A 26,011-nucleotide genomic window follows, 5' to 3' on the forward strand; every position below is an offset into this window, starting at 1 on the left:
CCATGTCTACCCATTTGGGCCGTTGTGCTTAAAGTCCCGGCTAATCAAGCTAGCTTTCTGAGCTAGCTAGATTTCTGATCCTTGGGAAGCCACCCATTCCAGGGTGACTGATTCCTCTTCGCTGAAACAGCCTCTCCTGCTTTAAACATCATTTAGTGGACTCGTCTGTAACATTTTTATCTACAGCAGCAATTTGACTATATTTTCAATAGAGGAAATATACAATTTACATATTTATGGAAATCCTAACATTACAATATAAAGCTCTTACGAGTTTAACGTTGGGGCGTGACGTAGCTCGCTTTAAACTGGTTGAGATATTTTGAACAAGGAAGCTCTTGGGCATGGCACTTAGATACTCAGCTATTTGCTTAGCTGGTGAGAATATAAAGCAAGCAAGTGAATAGGCAGCCGTTGTTAGATTAAACAGATGATGGTCCGTTAGTTAGTGCTATATCAATATATGTATAGTCAAACATTGTTTATTTATGATTGTCTAAGTTGCGTATGATATAATGTAATTTCGAAAAGCAAAACACTTAAAATAGTTTGCATTTCGGAATTGGGTAATTTTCCAGTCTTACATAAGTAAAAATTTTATATAACACTTGACGTAGGTTTGTCCAACGAGGACACGGGGTTCGTTGAACCGGTCGTGACGCGGTGTGGGCAACTTTCTAAAACGCGACGTCAGCATTCTGGCGGAGGCCGTTCGTGCCGCCTTCACGATGGAGCGATTGTGGCATAAAATTTGAGTCTTTTGTGGATTAAATAGCTTATAGGAATTTAATATTTATATACCAAGCCACAATTTAATCGATTCTAGCTGTATTTTGAGATATGAATATTGTTGCTATGCAATCTAAATCAAAACGAATTTGTTAGCAATGCTAATAATAATAGAGAGGACTAATAACTAAAACTAAACCGGTACGGTTATCGATATCTATATATCTTTACAATCTCTATATATAAACAGCATAGATGATGCCATCGCAATATCTTGATATTCAGGTGAGGAACCGACTCGATTCCCCGCATATGTAGTCCCTGGGAGAATGCCTCACTCGTAAATCGTTGTTGGCAAACAGCCAGACGTGTCGGCAACCTGCGATCCTAGTAAGCCGATGATGGATCGATAAATATTTTTAACAAGGAAGTGAGTTTAAAAAAATATACTGTTTCCCACGTACGAGAGCAGTTTAAATGAGGAAAAGCATGGAATGCGTGTTTATGTTGGCGTGACTTCGAATCCCTTCAGCGCCGAATAAAGCGTGCGGTCACGTCACCCGTCACGAGCAGGCATGGTAAACGAGAGGCGGTTGAAATAAAAAAGAAAGTCCGTGTACCGTTCATCGACCCACATGCACGACCGCTCAGCGACCGAGCGACTCAGACGTGACTCGGGATAAAAACGAAATTGAAAAATGTTATAACATTGCTATACGTGGATGCACGTAGCAAGTTTTAATTGCGAATTCTACGAGATTGAAAGCGCACTATGCAGCTGATTAATGTTCATAACGTATTTAGATCCCGCTACAAAAACTCTACTCGACCACGACACTATATTACGAAGTTATTAGAAGGAACTCGTTATTATACAGCTCGGTACCACGAAATATATATATATATCGTTTTAAATGGTTTTTATTTTACCCCCAGTTAGAAATATATTCAAACATATTTAATTATGTTCATAATTAAATTAAAGGTTATAGGCAAGGTGCTAATAGGGGAGTGTATTTAGACCATAACTTATGACAATAATTATAAAAAACTTAATTTTATTATGACATTATGCCTATTTTTATTTGGCTGATTGTGCCGTTATTTTATAATTAATGTATAGCTTTGCAAATAAACGATTTATTTATTTAAGACTCAAAAAAGCTTGGTCATCATATTTAGTTTTACTCTTGCTTACTCTAGCTTACTCTTAAGTTTTAACTATTTTCCATAAGTGATTGAGTCAATATTTACGCGAAGATTCGTTTGCTTTAAAAATTACTGACTCGGCGAAATCCAACATTTATATTCGCAACAATGATGTCATACTTCATACACCTGATAGTAATGCTAATTAACAAGTTGCTTTATATTTTAGCGGTGAAGAAACGTTTGCAGCTAAAGATAAAATATTGCAATAAGACAAGCCTTCAATATAAACTGCTACTTATATTAATGAAAGTTTTCTTTATAATACACGCAATTACCACGGAGAGTGTTCAGAGTTGTTCGGATTAATACCTGCAGCTGAGTTTCATCATCGGACGTCTGCCGTTCCACAACTGAGCGTTTTTCAAGGCAGTTTTTGCCGCGCACCACCACTATATGCAACCAACTGCTTAATGAAGTATTTCCGAACCAATTCGACTTAGGGTCCTTCAAGAAAAGAGCGTACCAATTCTTAAAAAAACCGGCAACGCAGTCGCGAGCCTTCTGGCATTGAGACTGTCCATGAGCGACGGTATCACTTAACATCAGATCAGCCTCATGCTCGTTTGCGCCCTATTACATATAAAAAAAAACGTACACGCCTGTTAAAACTTGTATTTTTAAGATAAACTAAAGCAAGAACAGCAACGCCAAAGAAGGAAGTAATTATAAAATAATGTATTCTATCTACACTGGCCCTGATGAACTCATCTTCTCTATTAATATCTTAATGCATGCAATCTAAATAAATTAAGTGCCACTTGTAAGGAGCGCATGCCGTGAACTTTATCTTTATTGACCGACTATTACTGAAAATAGCCATCAACCGCTCCCATTTCGGTTAAACTCGAGTGCATTGTACTAAGTGATGTACGTTAATTACAAATATGATAAATGGCTCTATTTTAATAACAGAAGAGGCAATTTTGTGTCGCGTGATGATAACGGTATTAAGGCACTCGTTCCTGTCTATGACTTCGCGCGGTTGTTGCATTCTAACATTATTGTCTTTGATTTGTTATGATATCTGTTTGCAGTGTATTCTAAATAATATTACTACTGTTATAAGTTTTTTTTAATATTTCGGATTAAAAATATTGTTCCAAGATTGAAATGTGTATTTTTAGAATTTTAACGGGTCCCATATGCGTTGTAATATGATATATAAAACCGTTTTAATCCAAAATCTTAAAAAAAAAATAGAAAAAATTATTAAAACTAAGATGTCATTGTAATGTTATAAAAATTGTGTGATTGATCTTTAACATTTCATGTTTAAAACAATCTCTCAAAATGCAGAACCGATATCAAAAATTCTTTCAAATGTCAAGGTAATAATAATAAATAGTGTTCTGTAGTATGGGTCCATACTTATTTATATACCTTTTGGCTAAAGGCCTCTTCCTAAACTTTTCTTTTGGATTTGTTATTTGCTTTCATCATCCATTTCTCCGTAGAAACCTTTATGATGTGGTCATCCCATCGCTTTTGTGGTACTCTCCAGTAGGTGGCTTCGGCAGTCCATCTTCTGTCTGTACACCTAGCAATATGGCCCATTTCCATTTCAGCTGTAAGGCGTGGGTTAGCGCGTCAGTGATTTTAGTTTTCGCCCTGATGTGGTCACTTCGTATTTTGATTTTTCAAGCTAATACCCAAATATACAATAAAAAAGAATCTTCGAGGGCGTTACGTAATACAAGTTGTTATTGCATGGTATCTGCCTATCTTATCGGCCGGCATGTAATATTTGAGTAGAACATTCCGGCGCATCGCTCCTCAAATTACTGCACGATGACGTGATTATATACATTCTGTCCGTGACATGATAAGACTGATAATATTGTTTTAAGATTTACAATATAAAGTTGATGGAATGTGTTGAAGAATGTAATGTTTAAGGATTGGGGGGTACATACACCTGCCTTTTTATCCATATATATTCCTGAATCACCTCGACGTCCGCCGTTTCACAACTTAGCGTTTTTCAAAGCAGTTTTTGCCGCGCACCACCACTATGTGGAACCAGCTGCCCACTGAAGTATTTCCGAACCAATTCGACTTAGGGTCCTTCAAGAAAAGAGAGTACCAATTTTTAAAACGCCGGCAACGCACTCGCGAGCCCTCTGGCATTGAGAATGTCCATTCAGAGTCGAGACATAGCGCACATGTAACACATGCACACATAGTGTAGCTAATTTTTTTTTAACCCTTACCTCATACCTAGAAATTCATGACCTTTTACGCCGTTTCTGAGGACCACAAACAATGTGACACAAGATTTATATCGATTTGATTTCAAAACTTTAAATTAAATAAACACAACTTACGAATATTATATGTATGGTTCAGAAACAAGTTCGCTAAATCCATTCCACAGTAATTCTCCGCCTCTAATATGTTACAAGGACTAGAACTGGTCTCGTTTGGAATGTGATATGTTTTTATATCTCCTTATACACTTTGCCAGATGTTATTTATAACATAGTGATATATGCGGTAAACGTTGGAAATGTTATAATACGGAATATCACGAGCCAATACGTTATAGACTAATATGATATTGTTAATACATGAAACGAAAATAGATTTTTACCTACGGGTACCTTACCAAAGAATCTTTGGTTTTGACCACAGATATCTAATTCGACATCTATGCCTGCCACACACCATCCTTTCTTTGGGTTCTGGGAATGAGAAACTTCTCCCTCTCTATTTATTAAATGACAAATTTTTTGCTCTGTAAGCAAAGTAAGTGCTAGGAGCAGAAATGCAAATTGAAAGGCGCATTCACACCGTAGTGCGGCGGCGGCGCGTGACGAGCGTCACATCCCGTGACGCCGGCGCGCCGCTCCGACAACGCGTGACCGTTCCGTTCACCGTGACTCGCATTCGAATCGTTAATATTTATTACATTTTGATTTTCTTTAACTGGCCTCTGAACTGGAGCTCGGATTACAATCGACGACACCAACGTTATCATACAATAATTAAATTAGTATCTTTTAATTACATTAATATGTTTAATGTCTAAGTGCAATTTTAAGACATGGAAGATCTTTAGGATAAGTAGTCTTGAAGTTTTTTTCATTTACTTATTTGCGGTAGACAAATTGCATGAGAATATTATTCGTAATAAATCTGTGAAGCAGTGAACGGAAAATGGTTTTATCTGCAAAGCGATGTACGTGTTCAGTTGTAATTACCTAGTAATTAATGAAGGACATGTAGCAGACCGGTGCGACCAGGCATCGTTAGAAAGCGCGTCGTTCCCGCTTGACTCGTCGAGCGTAGCGACGCCACGCCACTGACCGAGAGTCGAGTGAGCGTGACTGCTCTGCCGGTGTGATGCTGCCTTTATAATCATTTGCAATTTTATTGTTCTCTAATTGTAGCGACCGCCCCTTAACAATTGTGTTATAATTTCTTGACTTGAATTCAAGAATTTCAATGCTTAAATACGTAGTATGATCAACGTTTCATATGACTCTGTTACTAAATAAAGTTTCGAACAATGAGATCATCGGAGTACATTTAATATCATAATCGTGTTAGCACATGGTAAAAACTTTGATGTATTTATTGTCTTTGACGAAAATCTTTATAAAGTTATTAACGAGATGAAATACAATAACCAGTCGACCTATGGATACGATAGTAACATTTTACGTTGATCTAAGGAAACTGAAACAAAAGTTCCGGGTCACCTTGACAACATCAGAGGTCGCTAAGATCTCTAGGGCTCTATATTGTAAGAGTAGAGTAGCCAATCGTACTTATAGGAATCAGGTTTTTCGATATCTTAGGTCACAAATGAACTTGCGATGCAGAACACCGTTCGTACAACTTGTGAGTACAGTCACGTGGCGTGGAGGAGGGAAAACGGCAGAGCACAGTTCGCTTCCATCTGCCTCTGGCCTTCGTACGCGACGCGAATATCCCAGGGACGGATCTAAGTAGGTTGATGTCGATGTCAATTACTATTTATAGAGAGTCTGCTTACTCCAGCGGTCGTAGTAGCCAATCTACTGGGGAAATATATACAGAAATGCGTGTATAAAATTACTCATTTATAAAAAACCATTTTGGAGTATTTATATTTTGTAATAATAATTTATTTATTCAAACAGATAATAATTATAAGTCCATATAGTTATTATTGTATTATTTACAAAATTGTCTTTAATATTATATTAGTAGGTCATAATACAATCATGCTGTATACATGTACAATTTACAATTTTCTTAACCTTAAGTAATAATAAAAATTATTAAAAAGAAAATTAAAACAAAATTAAAAAGTTTGTTCCCTGTGGTACCTTTAACGCTGGCAGCATTTCCTCGCTGTATTGCGATACTTATTCGTTGAGCCAGAAAAGTACCAGCTCTCGGGTACTATATACTAGGCGCCAACCTTAAATATATCATTAGCGCCTGAGCACGTGAACCCCACGGCCCAATTATTATAGTTAAATTTAAAGTTAACATTTTAAACTAAAATGTTTACTTACAAAAAACTATTAAAAGCTCTTAAAATTCTGTGAAATGAAAAATCTAGTGACTCATTGGACCATAGTGTAAATGGTAATAAAAACAATAAAACAAAACGAATAAATAAAGATTTTTCGTAAAGCGCGAATTGTTTGAAAATGAATTGAATTTTTGAGTTGATGGTATAATTCGCAGGTGATTTTGGACTTCATCCAACGCGAAAATATTGTATTAATTGACTAATGTAACATAAAAAGTTTACAACGCCACAATTTCCTCGTGAATTTATAAGCAAATTCACGCAAAAATAAAATCGACGCAGATTACGCTGTTGTTCTGTTAATAACATCTATTTTTGTGTCACCTTGAGCTTGAGGATATTTTATAATTTAAATGCCTGTAAGAGTTCAAGCATGATTTGGTAACTAGATGGCGCTAATAGGTTTTTTTTATTGGTTACGTTTACGTGTAGTAGGAAACCAGACAACGGTATGTACGATAGGATAATTAATAAATAATAATAGCCTATATATGAGGAGTATAATTTTTTCCCGTATCACTTTGCTGTCTGTCGTTGCACAACTGAGCGTTTTCTAAGTCAGTTTTTCCGCGCACCACCTCTATGTGGAACCAGCTGCCCACTGAAGTATTTCCGAATCAATTCGAGGGTACTTTCTTAAAATTCATTCTCATCATTCTTAAAAGGCTGGCAACGCACTCGCGAGCCCTCTGGCGTTGAGGACCAGGTCGTTTGCGCAGTGTTCTATAAAAAAAAATTGTTATGTTATTATTTAATATAAGCACACGACCTCCAACGAAGTTGAAGGCCTTGTCCAAATTCTTCAATTTGTCTCATCTTCGCTTCTATTTTCTAATCTTTTCCCAGGTTTCTGGTGGGCGTCCTCGCCTCTTTCTTCCCACTAGTCCATTCCAAGTAAAGATCTTTTTGACCCATCTGCCATCAGTCTAATATCTGCTTATGATGTAAAATATGAAGAATCGAATCTGATCAGATTTCTAGATAACTAGCATGGTTCTTCCCAGTATTAGTGACTATGATGTCTAGTATTCGTATTCTTAGGTTGCGACTATGTCGGTATGTATCATCGTTTGTTATTATTATACAAAATACTTCACAGAGATACAATACTTGTGAATCTTTAGTGGTGGTCGCTGCTGCAGGGAGCCTTGCAAGGAGGCTGTCGATGATGATTGACTAACATTGTAAATATAGTAAACAAACGAACCGATATTGATTTGCGAAATGCGAAGTTGCGTCAATGTGTGTGTGTACAGTGGTTAGCGGCATTACGCCAAACGGCCTAACTTCTCACGATATTTGCTTTACATTTGCGATAGCCACGTGTATTGCGTTATCACGATTTTTTATCCGGATACAAGGTACTCTGATTATTTTTACATGTCAACATTGTATGGTTTGATTCTTGGCCCTAAGACAGTTCTCGAGAATTACTTGGAACTTGTGATGGAAAGCAGTCCTGACATGACGTATTATAATTTCCAGGTTGTCCCTCGACAAAGGCCTAGTCAGGTTTTTTCAATCGTTTCGTTCTCGTTCGGTTCCGATCTATATTGGACCCGCTACCTTTTACATATCGTCTGCCCAACTTAACTGCCTGTTTTTCTACAACGCTAATAAAAAAATGGTTTTTAAAATCTTAAATTAGCTTATTGTTTAAAAATCTTCAGTCATATTAAATTTGTATAGATAATTTCGCTTTTTATCTTTGTTAATCAATACATCCCTGTCCGCTTACACCTTGGTACAATCATGACGTAAAGCGAGTACGCGCGCAGTATACGGATTTGCGACGAGCATGGAATACCAACGTACACGGGCCTTGGAGGGACGTGCCCCGCGTACACAACGACCGTCTAATGCGCCAGGATTTATTACAATGCGCTTTTTACAAACGATTTGAATATATAGCTTTACTTTCTATTCGGTGGGGTTTTTTAGGCTTTTCGATGTTGTGCCAGAATAAATGAGTCAGATTGTAAATATAAAAAATGAAAGTGAATATGTTACTTTATGGGCTTTGTACACTTCCTGGGTCATTGGGGTGCTTTAAATAATAGAATATATGATTTTACTATATATTAACCAATCACTGATAGAATACACGCAAAAGAATTAAATACTAATTGATTTGAGTGATTATAGTCCTGAAGAGAGTGCCTACGTCTAGTTATACTCTCGGGGTGTAACTCCGAAGATTTAGGTAATCCCCATAAAACTAAGAAAACCGGAGTGAGCAAAGTGTTGGCTAGTACGCGAATTTAATAAGAACAAAATATATAAAAGTTAAACTTATGTAACCTCCATAATGCGTGTAAGATTTTTATACTACGAAACTAGCTGATTACAACAAATCTTTGTAAATTGTAAGTAAGACCTGTCTCGATCACGTCAGCATTCCAACAAAGCTTTCGTTTTGGATCTACGATGTCACAGACAAATACAAATCGAATTTACGACGACTTTTTGCGTCGAGGTTAAAGATAATTATGATCGCATGATTATGAAATTTGAATCAAATTTCTCTCTCCTAGGTCGATAAAGCATGTCGATGTCGTGGTCAACTGTCTGTGCTTTTCTTCATTAGTATAATATTGACAAATCTTTCACTTGGCAGGGCAATCGACCGATCTTTTACTTCACTCTTTTCTGTGCTACCTTTATCTTTATGAATTTATTTATCTAGTTAAACATGAAATTCCAATTCAAATTCAAATTCAAATTCAAAAATCATTTATTCACGTAGGTAACACAATGTACACTTGTGATTCGTCATTAAAAAAATAAATATTATTGCTTCTAATTTTACATTTACTGCCAGTTCTCAAATCAATGTAATCTATAGCTACAGACCGAGTAATAAAACAGTACGTGTATAAATAAAGAACTCTACAATTAAAACATAGATATGCATAAGGCTAGTAACCTGTTATCACAGGACTTCTGAAGTCCAATTATAGGCACCAGCCTCTCACAAAGATGGTCAATACCTGCAGCATAAACCTGTAAAATGCAATATTGTGAAGGCAGGTAAACTTTATTATTATTATACGCCATATTATATTAGATATTTTGAAGTATTTAAATTAATGGCTATATATCAGCGATTGTAGAAAAAAAATGCGATTTACTCTTGCTCTATTTTACACAGGTTTTCTCATGATTCTCACGCGAACGTTTCCTTCACATTATCGGCACGAATGGCAGTGTGCAAAGGTAACTCTGTTGCAACTTAAAGAAAAAACAATTAATGTATATTATGATTTCAATTAAAAAGGCAGGAAGGATAATATTTGCTTGTGTTCAATGTGTTCAATCGTTTGTCCTGAGTAAATCTAGGTACATACTTTGGTAGATGGAGATTTTATGCAGAAGATATTTATACCGAAACCACATTGGAGCTTTTACTGCTTCTACTTTTGCTACTATTTCACCATATATCTCTTTTTAACAAGGACATTCGCATTTATTAGCAGTAAACAGCAGTGTTCAGTGTGCGGCTCTCATTCCTGAGGTCGTAGATTCGATCCCCGGCTGTGAACCAATGGACTTTCTGTCTATGTGCGCATTTAACATTCGCTCGAACGGTGAAGGAAAGCATCGTGAGAAAACCGGCTTGCCTTAGACCCAAAAAGTCGATGGTGTGTGTATTAGATGAAGTACGTGTACTTGCTAGTTAATATTTAAACATAGTATGTACTATATACACGTTTTGTGGAGTCACGAGTGTATCGTGGGCATTTTACGCTGCGAATTGAACCAATTGAGGCCTCAATTGGCGCTACGGGCACATTTGAACCTATATAGTATAGTTAAATCTATTTATGGAGCTATGTTATTGTTCGCAAGTGATCGCACGTTTACGCACGAGTGGATCATTATGATGCCAGAATACTTTTTCTTTTTTCAGCTTATAAATAAGCTGTATGACATTCATACTACAACTTAGTAGGAACGAATCATGCCCCTCTATGTCCGAAGAAGAAAATTTTTAATTATTATGTCTGGAAAATAAGCTTCTCATTTATACAAGTGTCATAAAACCAATATGGTCCTATGGGTTACAACTCTGAGGGTCACCAAGCCAACCAAACTCTCATATCGAAATCCTAAAGCGGCTACAAAACAAAACACTGCGATATGTGAGCGATGCGCCGTGGTTGACACCAAAAGCTAAACTCTAAAAAATGTTTGGTAATTATTACTGTGGAGAAAGACGAAAAAAAAGGTCAACCGAACAATACAAAATGAGACTTCAGAAGCCGCAGTTTCAAAGTTTAGGAGTTACGGTGGGGAAACAAAACATTAGATTTGCATTCCCTAATTGCCCCTAAATCATCTAATCGAAGTCTTAAAATCTCATAAAAGCCAAGAGTCTGATTGCAGATGGTTAAAGGAGAAAAAAAAGTTATTATATAACCTAATTAAACAGACCTTGAATAGATATCACACGAAGTTTCAACAATTTGGCTATAAATAAAGTATTGATAAAAACATATCATGTGATATGGCATTACGCTAGTCATTTGTAGGATTGTTATAACGTGATAACGTGTAGGCTGTCATAATTTTTACTAACACTCAGAGTTTGGATGTAGTCATAGTTGGTGATAACCAAGCTATCAATGATTAAGCTCATCCCAGATAAAAAGTCTTTATATCGGTGGCGTTGTATATTTGTATTATTTATTTTTTCAAACTAAATAACTTGTTTATCAATTACCATTCCAAATGTTACATTCTTTTCGAGCTTGGACATAAGCAATCTATCTGCTCCTATACTATACAATTTATATTCGAATATATTACTATATATTATATACATCAGTTCAGTTCACATAGTAGCTTCGAAGTAGAACATACGTTTAACATAATAAAACACAAATTATATTTCATTATAGCTTCGTATCTCGAGGTGTAAAAACGTTGTTGTAATTTTAAGATCCTGTTGACATCGGCGCGGGCGCTTATCAATAAAGACGTATTGATAACAGTTTGAGACAGCGCGGTACCATGCCGCAGCAACGTGATCGTGGCGTCAGTGATGTTTACACTTGCCTGATATCGGCTATCTGTTTACTGTACAATTGTTTATATTTAGCGAGATTGTACGGTTTCGCAAGTAACGTGTGTACTTGTACATATGGGAATTAACGAAGCAGAGAGTTTCATTTATCTTTGCCTATTCAAAATTAATTCGATATAGAAGAACAAGTACATAAATAAGTCACCTAACTATCAAGGAACTAATCTGAATTGGCATTAAAATATACTAATTCCTATGGCCACGTTTCAGTGGTTTTGCATGTGGCAAAATATTGATGGAAAAAACAAATTACGTTCTTATTTACATTATACAATTTAAAATAATATTACGTTGTATCGCTAAAACTCAAGAATGGGTCAGAGAAGGTTTAACTCTTCCTGGCTGGAAAATATTTGATGTGTTTTTAGAAATAAATATTGACTCTCGGTTGACATTTATTTATAGATGCCTCCAGAAATGTATTTCATAGTAAGTCTGTTTTAAAAATATTGTATTATGTTTTGGCACAAATACATGTAGGTGATACGAAGTTTATGTAGTTTTATATATTTCTTCTATAAGGCCTTGTTCCTTTAAGTCGGCGTTACTTTATAGAATATTCTATCCACTGTACGCATTCTCTTTGTCTTTGGTAATATATATAAGTTTACATATGTCGTAGGGTCGTACCCTTCACTCACTTATAAGATATCTTGAAAGTAATCAAGACAATTAAATACATTCGTTAACGTATTCTTTGTTTAGCTTCCAGGAAGACGTTATCAGTACAATTCCAAATTGGTCGAGGGCTGACCACGTGACCTTGAAGGCAGCTGCCTCGGCAGATGTGCGCAACGGACGTCACACCAACGTCAATATTATACATAATATAAATATTTAGATTTTGTTTCCAATATTTAACGCTTCAAAAGCTTTATTTTAGTAACGGTATACGCTGAGCTTACGTAAGACTAATAAATAACGATGCTTGCTAAGTGTTGTAATTTGTTTTGTTAATTTTTATAGATTATTTTAAAAATTAAAGTCAAAAATCATTTATTCATATAGGTAAAATAAGTTGTACTCTTATGAACGTCAAACAAGAAATATGCATTAAATTTTACATTTACTGCCAGTTCTCAAATCAAGGGCGTAGAACGGAAGAGAAGGACTGGCAATAAACTCTCCGCCACTGATTTGTCCTCTATCAGCAGGAGGCATGGTGAAATAGGAGCACATACTTACATTCTCGTGGGAACAACACGCAAATACATAGTCGAAATAACTAAAATCACCGCATACACGAATTCAAGTACGACCAGTCACCACAAGTAGCACCCGTTCACGAGTATCAGTATGATGAGAGCAATCGATTACCATAACTATAGGTCACGGATTGGTTCGTAATTGGCTCTGTTTTTTATTCTAGAACAAAAAGGCTTAAATGTTGGATTTGGCCTTTACGAAGACGAAACTCATTTTTGTAAGTAAACAAAATAGCGGATGTAATAGACAACTAGTCTGTTATGTCATAACACATGAGTCAGTAAGATCAGGAAACTTGGTCATCGTTATGCAATGATTATGAACACGTTATCTTCTTTACTTGTTAACAATAACTCCGGAAAACATGATTTACCTGTGCAGGTTGTATAGAGATGAGCAATTTGTAAATAGCTTTTTTAAGCGTATTCTTTATAAAAGTTATATACTATAGATGAATGAATAAATAACAAAATTTACTAGCGTTAAATAATCTAATATTTTAATTTTCAATTCGCTTTTTGAAGTGAAATTCTTTAGGCGCATGAAGGTAAAATTTTCACGGATGAAACGTAATAATAACAATATTAGCGTCACGAAGATGTGCAGCGTTTTTGTCGAAGAAAAGGGAGAGAGCGATTGAGACCGATTGAGAGAGATAGAATTACCTTATAGAATTCTATTTTAAAACTTAATGTTTCGTAAAGATAATTAATGAAATATTAGTGTTTTATATTTTATGCAAAATAATTTATTGAAATCTCAAATGACGAATTGTAAATTAAAATGCCACGTGTTTTTATTAACGTAGAAATAAATTTAAAAAATGACAATTAAATTCCTAACATATCTACCTTTTTCCCTCCCTCTAAGTCTCGGAAATCTAAAGTTTTAGATTTGTGATGAACAAGACTTAAAAATTCGTTTGCCAATTGTGTACCTTGTACGCATGCACTTTTTTTATTTTGATACGTCACGGAATGTTTTGTCGTATCATAGGAATTTTACCGTCTTATTTTGTTATAAAAACGGTGAGATGACACTACTTTTATTATATTGACACATGTTTTTATTGCAGTAATTTTATTATATATAATGCTAGGTATTTATAATTAAATTGTCTTGCCTTTAAGGATTCTATACGAAATTATTAAATAGGTACGGGACCTTTGGGTGGCATTTTTACTCAAATAGCGATTCTTCAATTTTAATAACCGTTTAGTTTATGTTTACGTCTTATAACAGAAAACGACGCTTAAAGGATGATTCACGGTACACCGTGTCGCGACCGGGCCGGGCCCCGGCCGGGACACGGCCACCGTGCGCCGTCGTGGACAGTGATTCATGTTACACCGGGCTGTTTGGATGTACGCACGTACGTGCTTGCACCTCTATATCTGTTTTTGTCAGCTAGTGATTTCATCTGTCGATAGACTTGACGCTTAAGTAATTATGCAATTTTCACAATTTGAATTGGCAGCTATTGAAATTGCCATCGATGACGAAGTATTAGAAAAACGAAGCGAAAGTACTAAAAGAAGATCGGGTGTACATCCAACCTGGAGAAAGCGAGAAGCAGAAGGGGAATTTTCTTTACTTTACAAAGAATTAATATACGACGAGAGCAAGTTTTATGGTTATTTTAGAATATCTAAAGAATGCTTTACTCATTTACTTGAAAAATTAAAACCAGATCTAACCAAAAAAATTACAAGATTTCAAAAGCCATATTTATCGTACATAGAAAAAATTCAACCTCACTAAGATTTGACGTTGGGTGCCCGGGCGCCTACGTTCATGTTACGACGTGCCGGGGCCGGACCGTGCCGGAGCCGGGAAACAATACCCACCGACATTACAACGCCGTGCCCCGGCCGTGCCCCGGCCGAGCCACGGTCAGGCATGAATTACTTCATACAAAAGTATATCAATAATGTTAGACCGTGCCCCGGCCGGGGCACGGCCCGGTCGAGACACGGTGTAGCGTGAATCAGGCTTAAAAATATCAGTGACGCAATATGTGTCAAATTACACAGAACAGAGATATTAGTCTTAGATAAATAAGAAATATACTGTAATCATGTTTTATTTTAGTTTTTTACGCCGGCTTTTTCTCTCGGCCTACTACCTCTGTCTTTTTTGCGGATGAGTAGGGATGCATACAGATTCAAATTTAATAAGTGATAGGTATAGTCCTTTTCATGAAAGAAGTCCCCCAGACGCGGCGCTGCAATCGCATAACGTAATGTTGCCATTTATGAGTAAAAAATTTACCTATTTTATTTACATTTAAAAGATGTAATTTAACAAATAATATTATTTTCTGCATGTAAAAAGTTTGCATTTCTGTTATGTAAAAAGTATATTTTTATTTACTTATATTAGCGGTGTTCTACCTACTTACAGGGAAAAGATGAGAAAATAGGGTAAAGAAAAGCAATACAATTTTTTATTCAGAGTTTTAGTGCATAATTGTTGGGTTACAATTTTTTTCGAAGTACACGCCGCTATTATACCTTCGTTTGTAATTCTTGTTACAGTTTTCTCTGACACACCTGCAATTAAATTATGAACAATTAAAAATAATAGTAACTTTAAGTTTATAATGCTAATGTAATATATGTTTTAATTTCAGTTACCTAGTTTCATCACGTTATATTATTTATTCAATTTTGTCGCAAAAACGAATTTAAAACATAAAAGTCCCATCAATACAGCAAAAAATTATTAAATGGCAACTCTAAAAAGTACCTGTTATGGCGGCAACTCTCTTCCAAACATTGTTTAGTGGTATTAAAACACCTTGATTCTTATGTTCCGCTTCACAGAACTCTTTCACCTTTAATATAATTTCTCGAGCCGAACTTTTTACAACTTTTGGCATTGTAATCAATCTTTAAAATGCACTAAGCTAGTTAAAAATTCACAAAAATCTAACACAACAAACGAACTTGATAACATCGACGAATGACAACATTGCCGACCTGTCAAATTTAGTTCCAAAAATCACCACGGGACTTCTTTCATGAAAAGCACTATACCTGTATCTTATGTTCCATAATAAACATATTTTTTTGTATTATACATTTTACAATTCGTTATTAACATACATGCCTAATAAACGGAAAAGTAATTTTTATTTCATTATTTATTTAGTGATAATACGGTAGTTGTTATTTTATAATTATTGTTAAGTGTGAGTTTCAATTTCTACGTTCATCAGACATAGACCAGTGTTTCCCAACGATGGGCCTACTCAATTTAATTGTTTAGGGGGGCTTTTCGAAAATTTATTAAAATTATTTGGTATTTCAGTTTTTATTACATATTTTGAAAATTTACTTACTGTGTTTCGTTAATAATTTCTTCCTAAAACCTATAATTTTTGTTTAAAAAGGGATCAATTAAATTGTTTAAATCAAAAATTATGTATGTTACATAGAATTTTGTAAGGTGGAGCCCAACACAAAAAAGGTTGGGAAACACTGACATAGACACAGGAATGTGTCTGCCCCATGCCCAATTGGAGGTTAGGGCGTTGGGGCTTCACACTTACGTGATTTTTAGCGAATGTTTACGGTGACATGATACAGTTTGTTCATGACATTTTAGCCGAGATTTTTTTGTATACCCACATTTTACAAACAAACGTTGTCTGTTAGTATAGCGTTATCTTCTCATCCACGATATCAGTTATAACATGGGATGTATATATTTATCAACTCAATGGCTACATTCAACAGCATACTTACACAAGCAAAATTTGCTTATATAATGTGTTATTTCAGGTGTAATTTATGCAAGATGTTGGTGAATGCCTGTATAAGGTATTTTATTGTTCTTGGTGATTCACTCGTACCAATATAATTGTATAGTAACTGTTCTCTTGACTTCCTCAATTCAATAGGATCGAATATTTCTACCTTTGTTGTGTTGGTCAAGAAACTTCTTATAAAACGTCATCTTCTTTAAACGGTATAGTATGGGTACAACTAATAAATATAAATAATAATTTTGTTTACAATTTGCTGTGATGAGCTGTGGAATATTATAGATACCGGCAAACTTCTCGAGCATTAAACAAGGGAGTGGGGGAAAGATTGCGCATCGCGGGACCCAAACTTCAACTGATTTACCAATCACGCGATCGACACGTCACTCTCCCGCCGTCCCCCCTCCCAGTGATACCTAAAATTCGCTTCTGCGCAGGCAAGGATATTTGTTCAAGATGTTTGCCGGAATCTGTATCTGTATGATAAAACCGATGGCTTTCAGTCCGTCATACATGTTAACAGAATGCTAAATGAAAAATTACTACGAGTACCGCAGACTTGCGCTAATGTAACAGTCGAGTTGTCGACTTAATAAATGCATTTCTGTTTTGATATATGAACCCACATAAATTTAATTGTCTCACAATAAAGGAGATGAGATTTCGTTCAAACTTCGCTTTCTTAGCATTTGTATAGTCTTTTGTTCAATGCATTCAAATTTTCTGAATGAAGTTCCTTTCTTGTAGCATTTTAGAAACCACCGCCTTTGTTCAATGTTTGTAATAGTCTAGCCTGTCAAGAAGATTTATGATGTACCTAGCTGGAGCCTATAAAAAAGTGGTATGATATTTGTTACGTGCCTCTATACTGACCTCACATAAAATAAACAAACTCACTGTTATTGTTTAATTTTTTGATATATAACAATGCATTTATTTATGATCAACGAATCTTTTGTAGATGAGGTCTTTCAAGGTATAAATTTTAACTACTCCACGTTTATTATCTTAAATAGACTATTTCGGAAACTGAAAATCTACCAAACGCCGGGTTTTTCTATGTGTGGCACTCGTTCGTGGCATGCGGTGGTGTGCCTGGCACAAAGGGCTGGTCACCTTCTTGCCTAAAGAAAAATTATACATGAAAAGGATATGGCAATGTGTGGTATGTCTGTGTCATACAACAAAAGGTTACGTAACTTCAGACACTTATACGGTTATTTACTAATAATTACGCAATATTACTTACTAGCTGGTGCCCGCAACTTGATCTGCGCAGGATTAGTATTTAAAGTAGCTTATATTAACATGTCGTAGAAAAAAACTACTAAAGATATTTACGCAGCGGTTTTGGCAGCGCACGCCAGAACAGCTCGCAGATTGTAGATTTTTTCCTACTTACACAATTCACACAATATCTTTATAAATTGTAGCCTATGTGTTATTCTGATGTATAAGCTATATATATATAATATTATTGTAAAGTTTCATTACAATCCATTCAGTAGTTTTACGTGAAACAGTAACAAACATCCATCCATGCTTATAAACTTTCGCGTTTTTAATATTAGTAGGATAATATTTTCGGTAATAGGCCAATTTAGATGACCGGCGCCGTACAAACCTTTATTAGATGCCATAAACTCTTTATTTTTTCAGCTAATTTCACTTACACTTGAACAACGGTCTTTACAACACGCAATAAACATTCTTCCTTACATCCCAGAATAACGGATTTTTTGTGTACTTTCATTAAGCGAAAGTTTCTAAGAAGAACCGTTTTGGAATTGCTAGCTTTTTCTGTGAGGACAATAAATGCTTTGTCCTGCTATACGGCACTTTTTAAGTATAACACAAGGGTAACCCTACGTATTCTTGTCGGTTTCTTTGAAATCTTTTTAGAAACACAATAAAACTACTCACAATGTGCGGGGTTTCATTGCTGATGATTCCTTCTTAATTATTTAGACAACCTAAATACATCAGTTAATTAAAGTTAGTCCGATACTTGTGAAGTAACGTCTAGTTCGTTCACGTTCATTATTTTATCAGATTAAATACTAATGCAGGTGGCACGGCACACGAATATTGGCGTAATATCCCAACTTCGCCCGTTATAAATTAATCAATTCAGTCTGTACAATGTTTACATCCAGCAATATTTAATTATAGTAAGGGAACGATTACTTGGAAACTTAACTTACAGGCAGTATTTAGGACCAGTCCAAACTACTACGGACTGGGAAATCTTTTGGGAATGCGCGATATTTGTAATATATTGCCACATAGCTCATCTAAAAATTCCATGAGTTAAACGCAATTTAGTTTCTGCTTTGGATTTAAGTAAAAAGTAACAAACGAACAGCGTGTGGCTGTTTCTTTCATATCGAAATAAGTAGTAGTAGTAGTAGAACCCCGGAGGCGGCGAAGGATTACTATATAAATAGTATAATGAGAATGTCTAACCAAAAAAATAGTACATGACTGGTCGGCTGGAAAGAAATATCCATGGAGCGTACACAATCGCGTTATTGTTGTGTGTATTAATTGTTATCGAGGCGAATGGAATCGATGTAACCTTGGCACTGAGCGAAATGTGAATAGGTACATGACGTCACACTCCACTTAGGTTTTTATATTTGTTTCTGAGTGAAGTGATTGCATTAATAATATTTTTGTAAGTGTTATTGTTATATATTGTGTTCTGTTCTGGAGTAACTAACAAAACATAGGGATAATTTTGCGGGTGGTAATGGAACGCCACCACTATGATATATTTATTTTCTTAATTTTACATTATTAAATTAACAGTTGTAAAAATCAAAATGTGGAATGTGGAGTTATGGCATTCTTTAGTGTTGGTATGGTAGTCTTCTTGGATAGCTCTTCTTTTTTTCCACACGCACTTTGTGATTAATAAAATATCATAAAAAATTATTCGTTCTCATTAAGTACTTTTTCTCTTAGTCTCTGTAATGATCCTCTTAAAAACTCATTCCGCTTTGTCAGCTTATCATTTTTTAATTCTAAATTCTCTATATTGGCCTTTAGACTGTTGATTACCTTTACTTGTTTTGCTATTAATCTTTTTTGGGTTGCTATCGTTTTATCTTGAACGGCTAGTTTTTTTTGCTGTCTTATTATTATTTTATTTTTCTCTCGCAGTCGTGAATTTTTTTGTGTCTTAGGTATGTCTAAAGATTTGTCACTTTCAAAGTCTATTGTAGTTTCCTCCTGCTGCGGCACCTGAAGGAAATAAAATCTTATTAGTTCTCAAAAAAAATATGCAAAAACATATATACAATATACATGTCATATTAAATTTATATTCCGGATTTACAGTTAAAACCGTTTATGACGACATCGTTTAGAACAACATACCGGTTATATTGACCAAAATCAAAAATCCGGGCTGAATTCTATTGAATTGTAGGTACTTAATAACAACGTCATCGACTGTTAAGACTATCGGTTTTTACGACCAAATATGAGTAGTCCCTTCGATGTCGGTATAACAGATTTTGACTGCATATCTAGGTCTTTTGATTTACAAGGTGTAAGACAATTAAGTTTAATAAATGTTAAAACTAACCGTTACGCATTCTTTTTTTATTTGATTGAGTATTTCATCAGATGGTTCTTGTAAACTACCGTCATTGTCAACGCTATTCTCGTTGTTTTTTGAAATTTCCTAAAATATGAGTAAATTTTAATACGTATTATAAATGTTCATATGGGTTTGACACTAAACTTTTTACTAACAAAAGTTCTACGGACACTTACGCATTCCATTTCTTCATTATTGAATATTTCATCAGAAGGACTTTGTAAACTACCGTCATTGTCAACGCTATTCTCGTCGATTTTGAAAGTCTCCTGAAATATAAACGTATTATAAATGTTCATATGGGTTTGACACTAAACTTTTTATTAACAAAAGTTCTACTGACAATTTCGCATTTTATTTCTTCATTATTGAATATTTCATCAGAAGGACTTTGTAAACTACCTTCATTGTCAACGCTATTCTCGTCGTTTTTGAAAGTCTCCTGAAATATAAACGTATTATAAATGTTCATATGGGTTTGACACTAAACTTTTTATTAACAAAAGTTCTACTGACAATTTCGCATTTTATTTCTTCATTATTGAATTTTTCATCAGAAGGACTTTGTAAACTACCTTCATTGTCAACGCTATTCTCATTGTTTTTTGAAGTATCCTGAAATACAAGTAAATTTTTAATAAGAATTATAGATGTTCATATTACTGTTACACTCACTATAAGCTTGTTATTAACAAAAACTCCACTAAGCCTGTTTCTTGAATTCTTAGCACTACCTTCAGAAGACATGTATCAAGTCTTGATTTTTATTTACACAATGGACAGTACCATATGACTGTATAAATAGGTAACAAACAACAAATTTTTGTTAAATTATCATATTATATAAATTAGCTTTTCATAAAAATCTGATGAATGGTCTTTATATCCTAGGGACAGAAACGTAACAGAGTTTTAACACAGTAACGTGGTTGCTCTTTTTTGTATCTTACTCATTGATATACAAAAAACCCAAGATGCACAGTCTCGAATAAAAGTAACGCTTGAAAGTGTCCTGAAACACATATTATTGCAAAATCAACCTTACGCGAATTGTTTAAAGTTGTTATTACAACGCAGTGTAATTAAATCAATAAAATTTTACGACCGACCGTGGTCGGTAGGACAAGGTATTGAGTGGAGTCGAACATGACTTTTTTTTTTCATTATACATTACTATTTAGTATTTTAAGAGTTTGTTAAATTGTGTTTTAAACACATAAATATATTTTTATTTGTGCATTTGTGTTCCGTGCGTTCTTCATCGTAGTTACTTACAATCTTGAGGTCCTGTGGAGTAATATCCTGTAAGAAATAAATACAATTACAAAAAAATAATGAATTGAACGAAGGTACTACGTTATTTGACAAATTCATTTAGCTTGCTTCCGAGTTACCTACCACTATATTAGGAACAGCCGTTTTACAAAGACGTTTTATGCCTTTTGAAGTGACATACACATCTTCCTCCAAAAAATGCTCGGTACAAACGACGCTTGAATTATTCGGCTTAAAAAAATCTTGTCGCCTTTGTTTACTGATGATTGATGTCCATTCTCCACGTCGTATTGGGTTACGAGGAAAACTAAAATATAAAAATTAGAAGTTTCCATGAAGTTTATAATGTGACATTTACAGACTACAGACTACGCGACACTTCTATACTTAGCATGCCGCATGTCGCGAACTCATAAGTTGGCCCATAAATGAATCGTTAAACATCATAATATTTACGAACATTTTAACATTTTTTAATTTGGCTACCTCCTGAACTACACTTATATAGCGTAATATATTTGTCAAAAACTACACACAAAAAAAGTTCAAAAGTACATGAATTTATTTATAAAAAAAACACAAATTAAAAAAGTCGACTCCACTTATTAGAACAGGGTCATTTTTATAATGCGACTAAAATAAAAAGAAGACTGTAATGCGTTGTTCTAACACTGAACAAGCAGCCATTGAAGTTGGCCGTATAGAAGTAAGCGCGTTGAATGAAGTTTTTAGAAAAAATAAATAAAAATCACACATTGCTTGTTATAATCAGTCATAAAAACAACAAAAACTTATCAATAAAGTTTTTTACTTACCGAAAATACGATATCCCATCCTTTTTTAGCCTTCTTGACGTAATATTTTTACAATTTCTCACACAACACTTTGGCATTTTAACAACTGCTCCCAGACGCGAGCGACGCGAGACTATTTGAAATGCGTGCACAATTCAGAATGATGCGCTCATTTTTTGCGGACGTTTTTTAGACGTTGAGTGTGCATCTTGGGTTTTTTGTATGTCAATGATCTTACTTGACTAAATTGCAGTTGAGTTTGTTTATAACGTAAATATAAGCTTTAATAGTAATTGTGTGTATGTTTTATACAAAAATAATCAAATATTCTTGAAACTGGAAAATGAAATTTACTCATTTTTCAAATATTTCTTTCAAAATGGTAGTATATTCTTTAACCTTTATAGACTTTTTTAGGTTCTGGAACAATAGCAAGTAAAATAAAGAACAATAGCAGTATGATCGATTGACTTAAAAATCATAATTTTAACTTCACCATCTTCTACTTTTGATAAGGTTTTACGCAGATATACTCAAACACCTCTCGCATCGTCATTTTGTTTTGATGTGCTGGGTTGTTCTGACAAATAATCTTTCAATTATATTAGAGGAGCATCACATTGGAATCTAAGCTGTAGACAATGTTGTAGAATCTTTTTGGTCGCTTTTGACAAAGATTGCTAATATCAGACAGAAAATTGTTGTCGCCAGTGGAAGGAGATTGTTCTACTGCAGTTTTTATTTTTTTTTATTTTTATTTTTGTTTTTAATGTTTGTTAATGCGATGTATTTTGTATAAATTTTGAAAGAGTTTATATTAATAATAAAAAAAATAATCACAGTTGAGGGACTAGGTTACCTGCGCGAAACTTGCCAATGACCTTTGAGTATTAGGCCAGAAAGGAGACGCCATCACTCGAACGATGCTAATTAATTTTTCTGCCAAAACATCGGCGGGGGACGAGGCACTCACACAGACAAAATTTTACTACAGAAACAAATTGCACAATGTTTGTACACACGCACACAAACCTAATTTGCTTACACAAGAGAAAAACATAATCACAGTTGAGGGACTAGGTTACCTGCGCGAAACTTGCCAATGACCTTTGAGTATTAAGCCAGAAAGGAGACGCCATCACTCGAACGATGCTAATTAATTTTTCTGCCAAAACATCGGCGGGGGACGAGGCACTCACACAGACAAAATTTTACTACAGAAACAAATTGCACAATGTTTGTACACACGCACACAAACCTAATTTGCTTACACAAGAGTAACCGCAACGCACACATTTATAGAAATCGTATCTTTACACGTTACATGTACAGCACACATACGCAACAATCCCGAGATAATTAGAGCTACCACCATGTCGATAAAATTTATTCATTCAATCATTCAGTTGTTCATTCTATTCTGCAATAGCAGAAATATTCTAAAAAAAATTTTTTTCACACATGGGGTGGCAAATTGTGAACTAATGGCACCACAAGCGACTGTACCCAAACTCTATGAATTGGTCAGTTTCAGTGTGTATAAGGATAAGTAGTGTCAAGTTCTTGCGTGACTCAAGCTAATAACGGACTTTGGTTTGGGTACCGTCCCTCATGGCTTCATTAACTTTCACTAAGGTGAAGTAGTGCATCAAGAAGGACACTGAAAGGCGATGCGTCCCGCTCCAATAACATGTCTCTATCAATCTGTGTTTAAGGTTACAAAATTAGTTGCGCTTCAATAACAAATCGCGCCATACTTTGTTAACGCGACAACAAGTTTGTAATACTAAATCAGTGTTTCAATCTTGTACTGTTATACTTATATGACGAACGCGTTATTGAGCTGCAAATTAATTTTGTTATTGTGTTTAAGTTTGAAGGAGACAAGGTATAATGCTTTTGGCGATCACTTACACAAATGTAAAGCGGACTATAGTATTATAAATGTGAAAGTATGAATTTTTATTTGTGTTTGTTTCTCTTTCACGCTTAACGGCTTGACTGATTTCGATGAAATTTGGGGGGTGTAGGGAACAAGCACTACTAACACAGACTATGATTTATCCCGGAAATGTGTAAGGTCCCCAAGGGATAGTCAAAAAATTGTTACAATCCAAAATCCGCCCAGACGAATTCGCAAGTAGAAGGTTAGTTTAAAATAACAATCATAAAGATCTATTTGCTTCGTATGTTGACAGAATAAATTTCTGAAAACCGTTATATTTTAAGGTATACATTGAAGTAAAGAATAGGTATACATTGGTGTTGGAAAAGCAATTAATCGTTTTTTAGTTACTCCAGTGGATGTTCAAAACTATATGGAATACATAATACGTTATTACAGATCCCTACATGTTTGCATCGAAACTAGATATAACTTACATTTGGTAATTTCAAAGTAGGTGTTGCTGATTCCTTTAATTTTCTTTTGTTGTTAGCCAGCAACAAGAAACATGACGTATCAAAATGAACGGAGCAAACTTTACTTGTACGTTTGGGTAGCCATGTTCTGTGATTTTCACAAGCTTTTATCCATTGTTGTCGACGGATAGGGTCTTTTGGAAATCTATAATAAAAATAAAACTGTTTTATTTCAAACTAAAAAAAATGTATCCATAATTACATTATATTGTTCATTCGTTCAATAATTTAATCGATAAAAAAATAGTATGTGTCCCCTCTCTAAAATGACGTAAACCGGCGTTGGTGTGGCTAACTACCAACTTAGGAAAATAACCATTATTAGGATAAATTCATGTGATAAATTTTTATAATTTTTCACGTCCTTTCTTCATTAATTAAAGACATTAGTATAATAAGAAAATTTGAAGTGTCGGGTAAACCTTCAAAGTACTTGTGAGCGAATCCACGAACAGGACAACTAATCAATAGTAAAGCATATTTACTTAAGTCATTGAACAATATGATCGCTATGTAAGTACCATCTGTTAGTAAAAAAATTATGCAAACAAAAAAATTAAGCCACAAAAAACGTCGTAGTGCGGAACCTTGCAATAAACTGGCAACATTGACTCGGCATTACTCGGCAATGAATATTTATTTGATTTTCACGTATTCTTATAATATACGATAATATTACTTAAGAAAATACTTACAGATGAAATGTCACGTTGTCTTTTTGTACACTCGATGTGTCAGACCTTTTTTTACAGCCGAATACACTGCATCCAGTCATTTTTTGTCGGAGCTCTTTACACTAACAAGCGTCGTACCGGAATGGCGCGGAAGGGTCGAGAAACAGATTTATATAACGCGTATGTCCAGCGGGTTCGTACTTTGACAGAGGGGACGCGCGTAAAGGCGACTCCTTTCTTTTTTGGCTTAATACTCAAAACCAATGACCCATATACTATTACAGAAATAAAGTAGGTCCTATACTATTGATATAAAATCTACTTTGAAAAGAGTAATACAATTGTATTTTTGGCTTAGATTACATCATCAAAACTTTTACTTTCCTATACCTTTATAGTAGCAACTATTGGTGAATATAGTCATATGTTATATTATTTTTCTTGAATTTTTTATAAAATATCAAACAATCCAGATAATTTGTTCAATTTTTTTGTGATAATATTTTTTTATCCCTGGCGTACCTGGGCCACTTCTAGCGCAATTTTAAAGGAGACACACTTCACGAGACTGACGGCCAACCTCCAGTAATGGAGAGGTACCGAAAGAAGATTTTGATTTTGTTTTAATGGATTTTCTACGCCCTTGATCCAATTTCTGCACTCGAATATTTTTTTAGGTAAATACTTGTCGAATAAAAAATGAGTTGAACCCA

The 26,011-nt window shown here is 34.8% G+C and overlaps 2 protein-coding genes and 1 long non-coding RNA gene across 8 annotated transcripts in view; 1 reads left to right on the forward strand and 2 right to left on the reverse strand.

Annotated features, from left to right (window-relative positions):
* LOC125060221 overlaps positions 1 to 12,580 on the forward strand; it is a 31,841-nt gene extending 19,261 nt beyond the window's left edge. Inside the window, exon 4 of the mRNA XM_047665014.1 lies at positions 12,258 to 12,580. Within this exon, the coding sequence (XP_047520970.1) occupies positions 12,258 to 12,393 (136 nt within the window). The 3' untranslated portion in view covers positions 12,394 to 12,580. The remainder of the gene's footprint in view (positions 1 to 12,257) is intronic.
* Positions 12,581 to 19,264: 6,684 nt separating this feature from the next.
* Positions 19,265 to 26,011, reverse strand: part of LOC125060218 (THAP domain-containing protein 6-like) — a 51,240-nt gene continuing 44,493 nt past the window's right edge. For 5 of the 6 annotated variants that reach the window (XM_047665005.1, XM_047665010.1, XM_047665007.1 and 2 more), the window contains 5 exons: positions 20,651 to 20,749; positions 20,478 to 20,576; positions 20,311 to 20,403; positions 20,120 to 20,218; positions 19,265 to 19,773 (listed from right to left, as the gene is read on the reverse strand). In XM_047665005.1, coding sequence (XP_047520961.1) covers positions 19,462 to 19,773; positions 20,120 to 20,218; positions 20,311 to 20,403; positions 20,478 to 20,576; positions 20,651 to 20,749 — 702 coding nt within the window. In that variant the 3' untranslated portion in view covers positions 19,265 to 19,461. The remainder of the gene's footprint in view (positions 19,774 to 20,119; positions 20,219 to 20,310; positions 20,404 to 20,477; positions 20,577 to 20,650; positions 20,750 to 26,011) is intronic. The other variant, XM_047665006.1, reaches the window with a different exon arrangement.
* LOC125060222 lies at positions 23,262 to 26,006 on the reverse strand. Its single transcript, XR_007118815.1, has 3 exons — positions 25,320 to 26,006; positions 24,586 to 24,769; positions 23,262 to 24,410 (listed from the first exon to the last, which is right to left on the reverse strand). It is a non-coding gene; the product is annotated as an uncharacterized LOC125060222 (long non-coding RNA).

This window comes from Pieris napi, chromosome 21 (assembly GCF_905475465.1).
Source record: "Pieris napi chromosome 21, ilPieNapi1.2, whole genome shotgun sequence".
NCBI lineage: Eukaryota > Metazoa > Arthropoda > Insecta > Lepidoptera > Pieridae > Pieris > Pieris napi.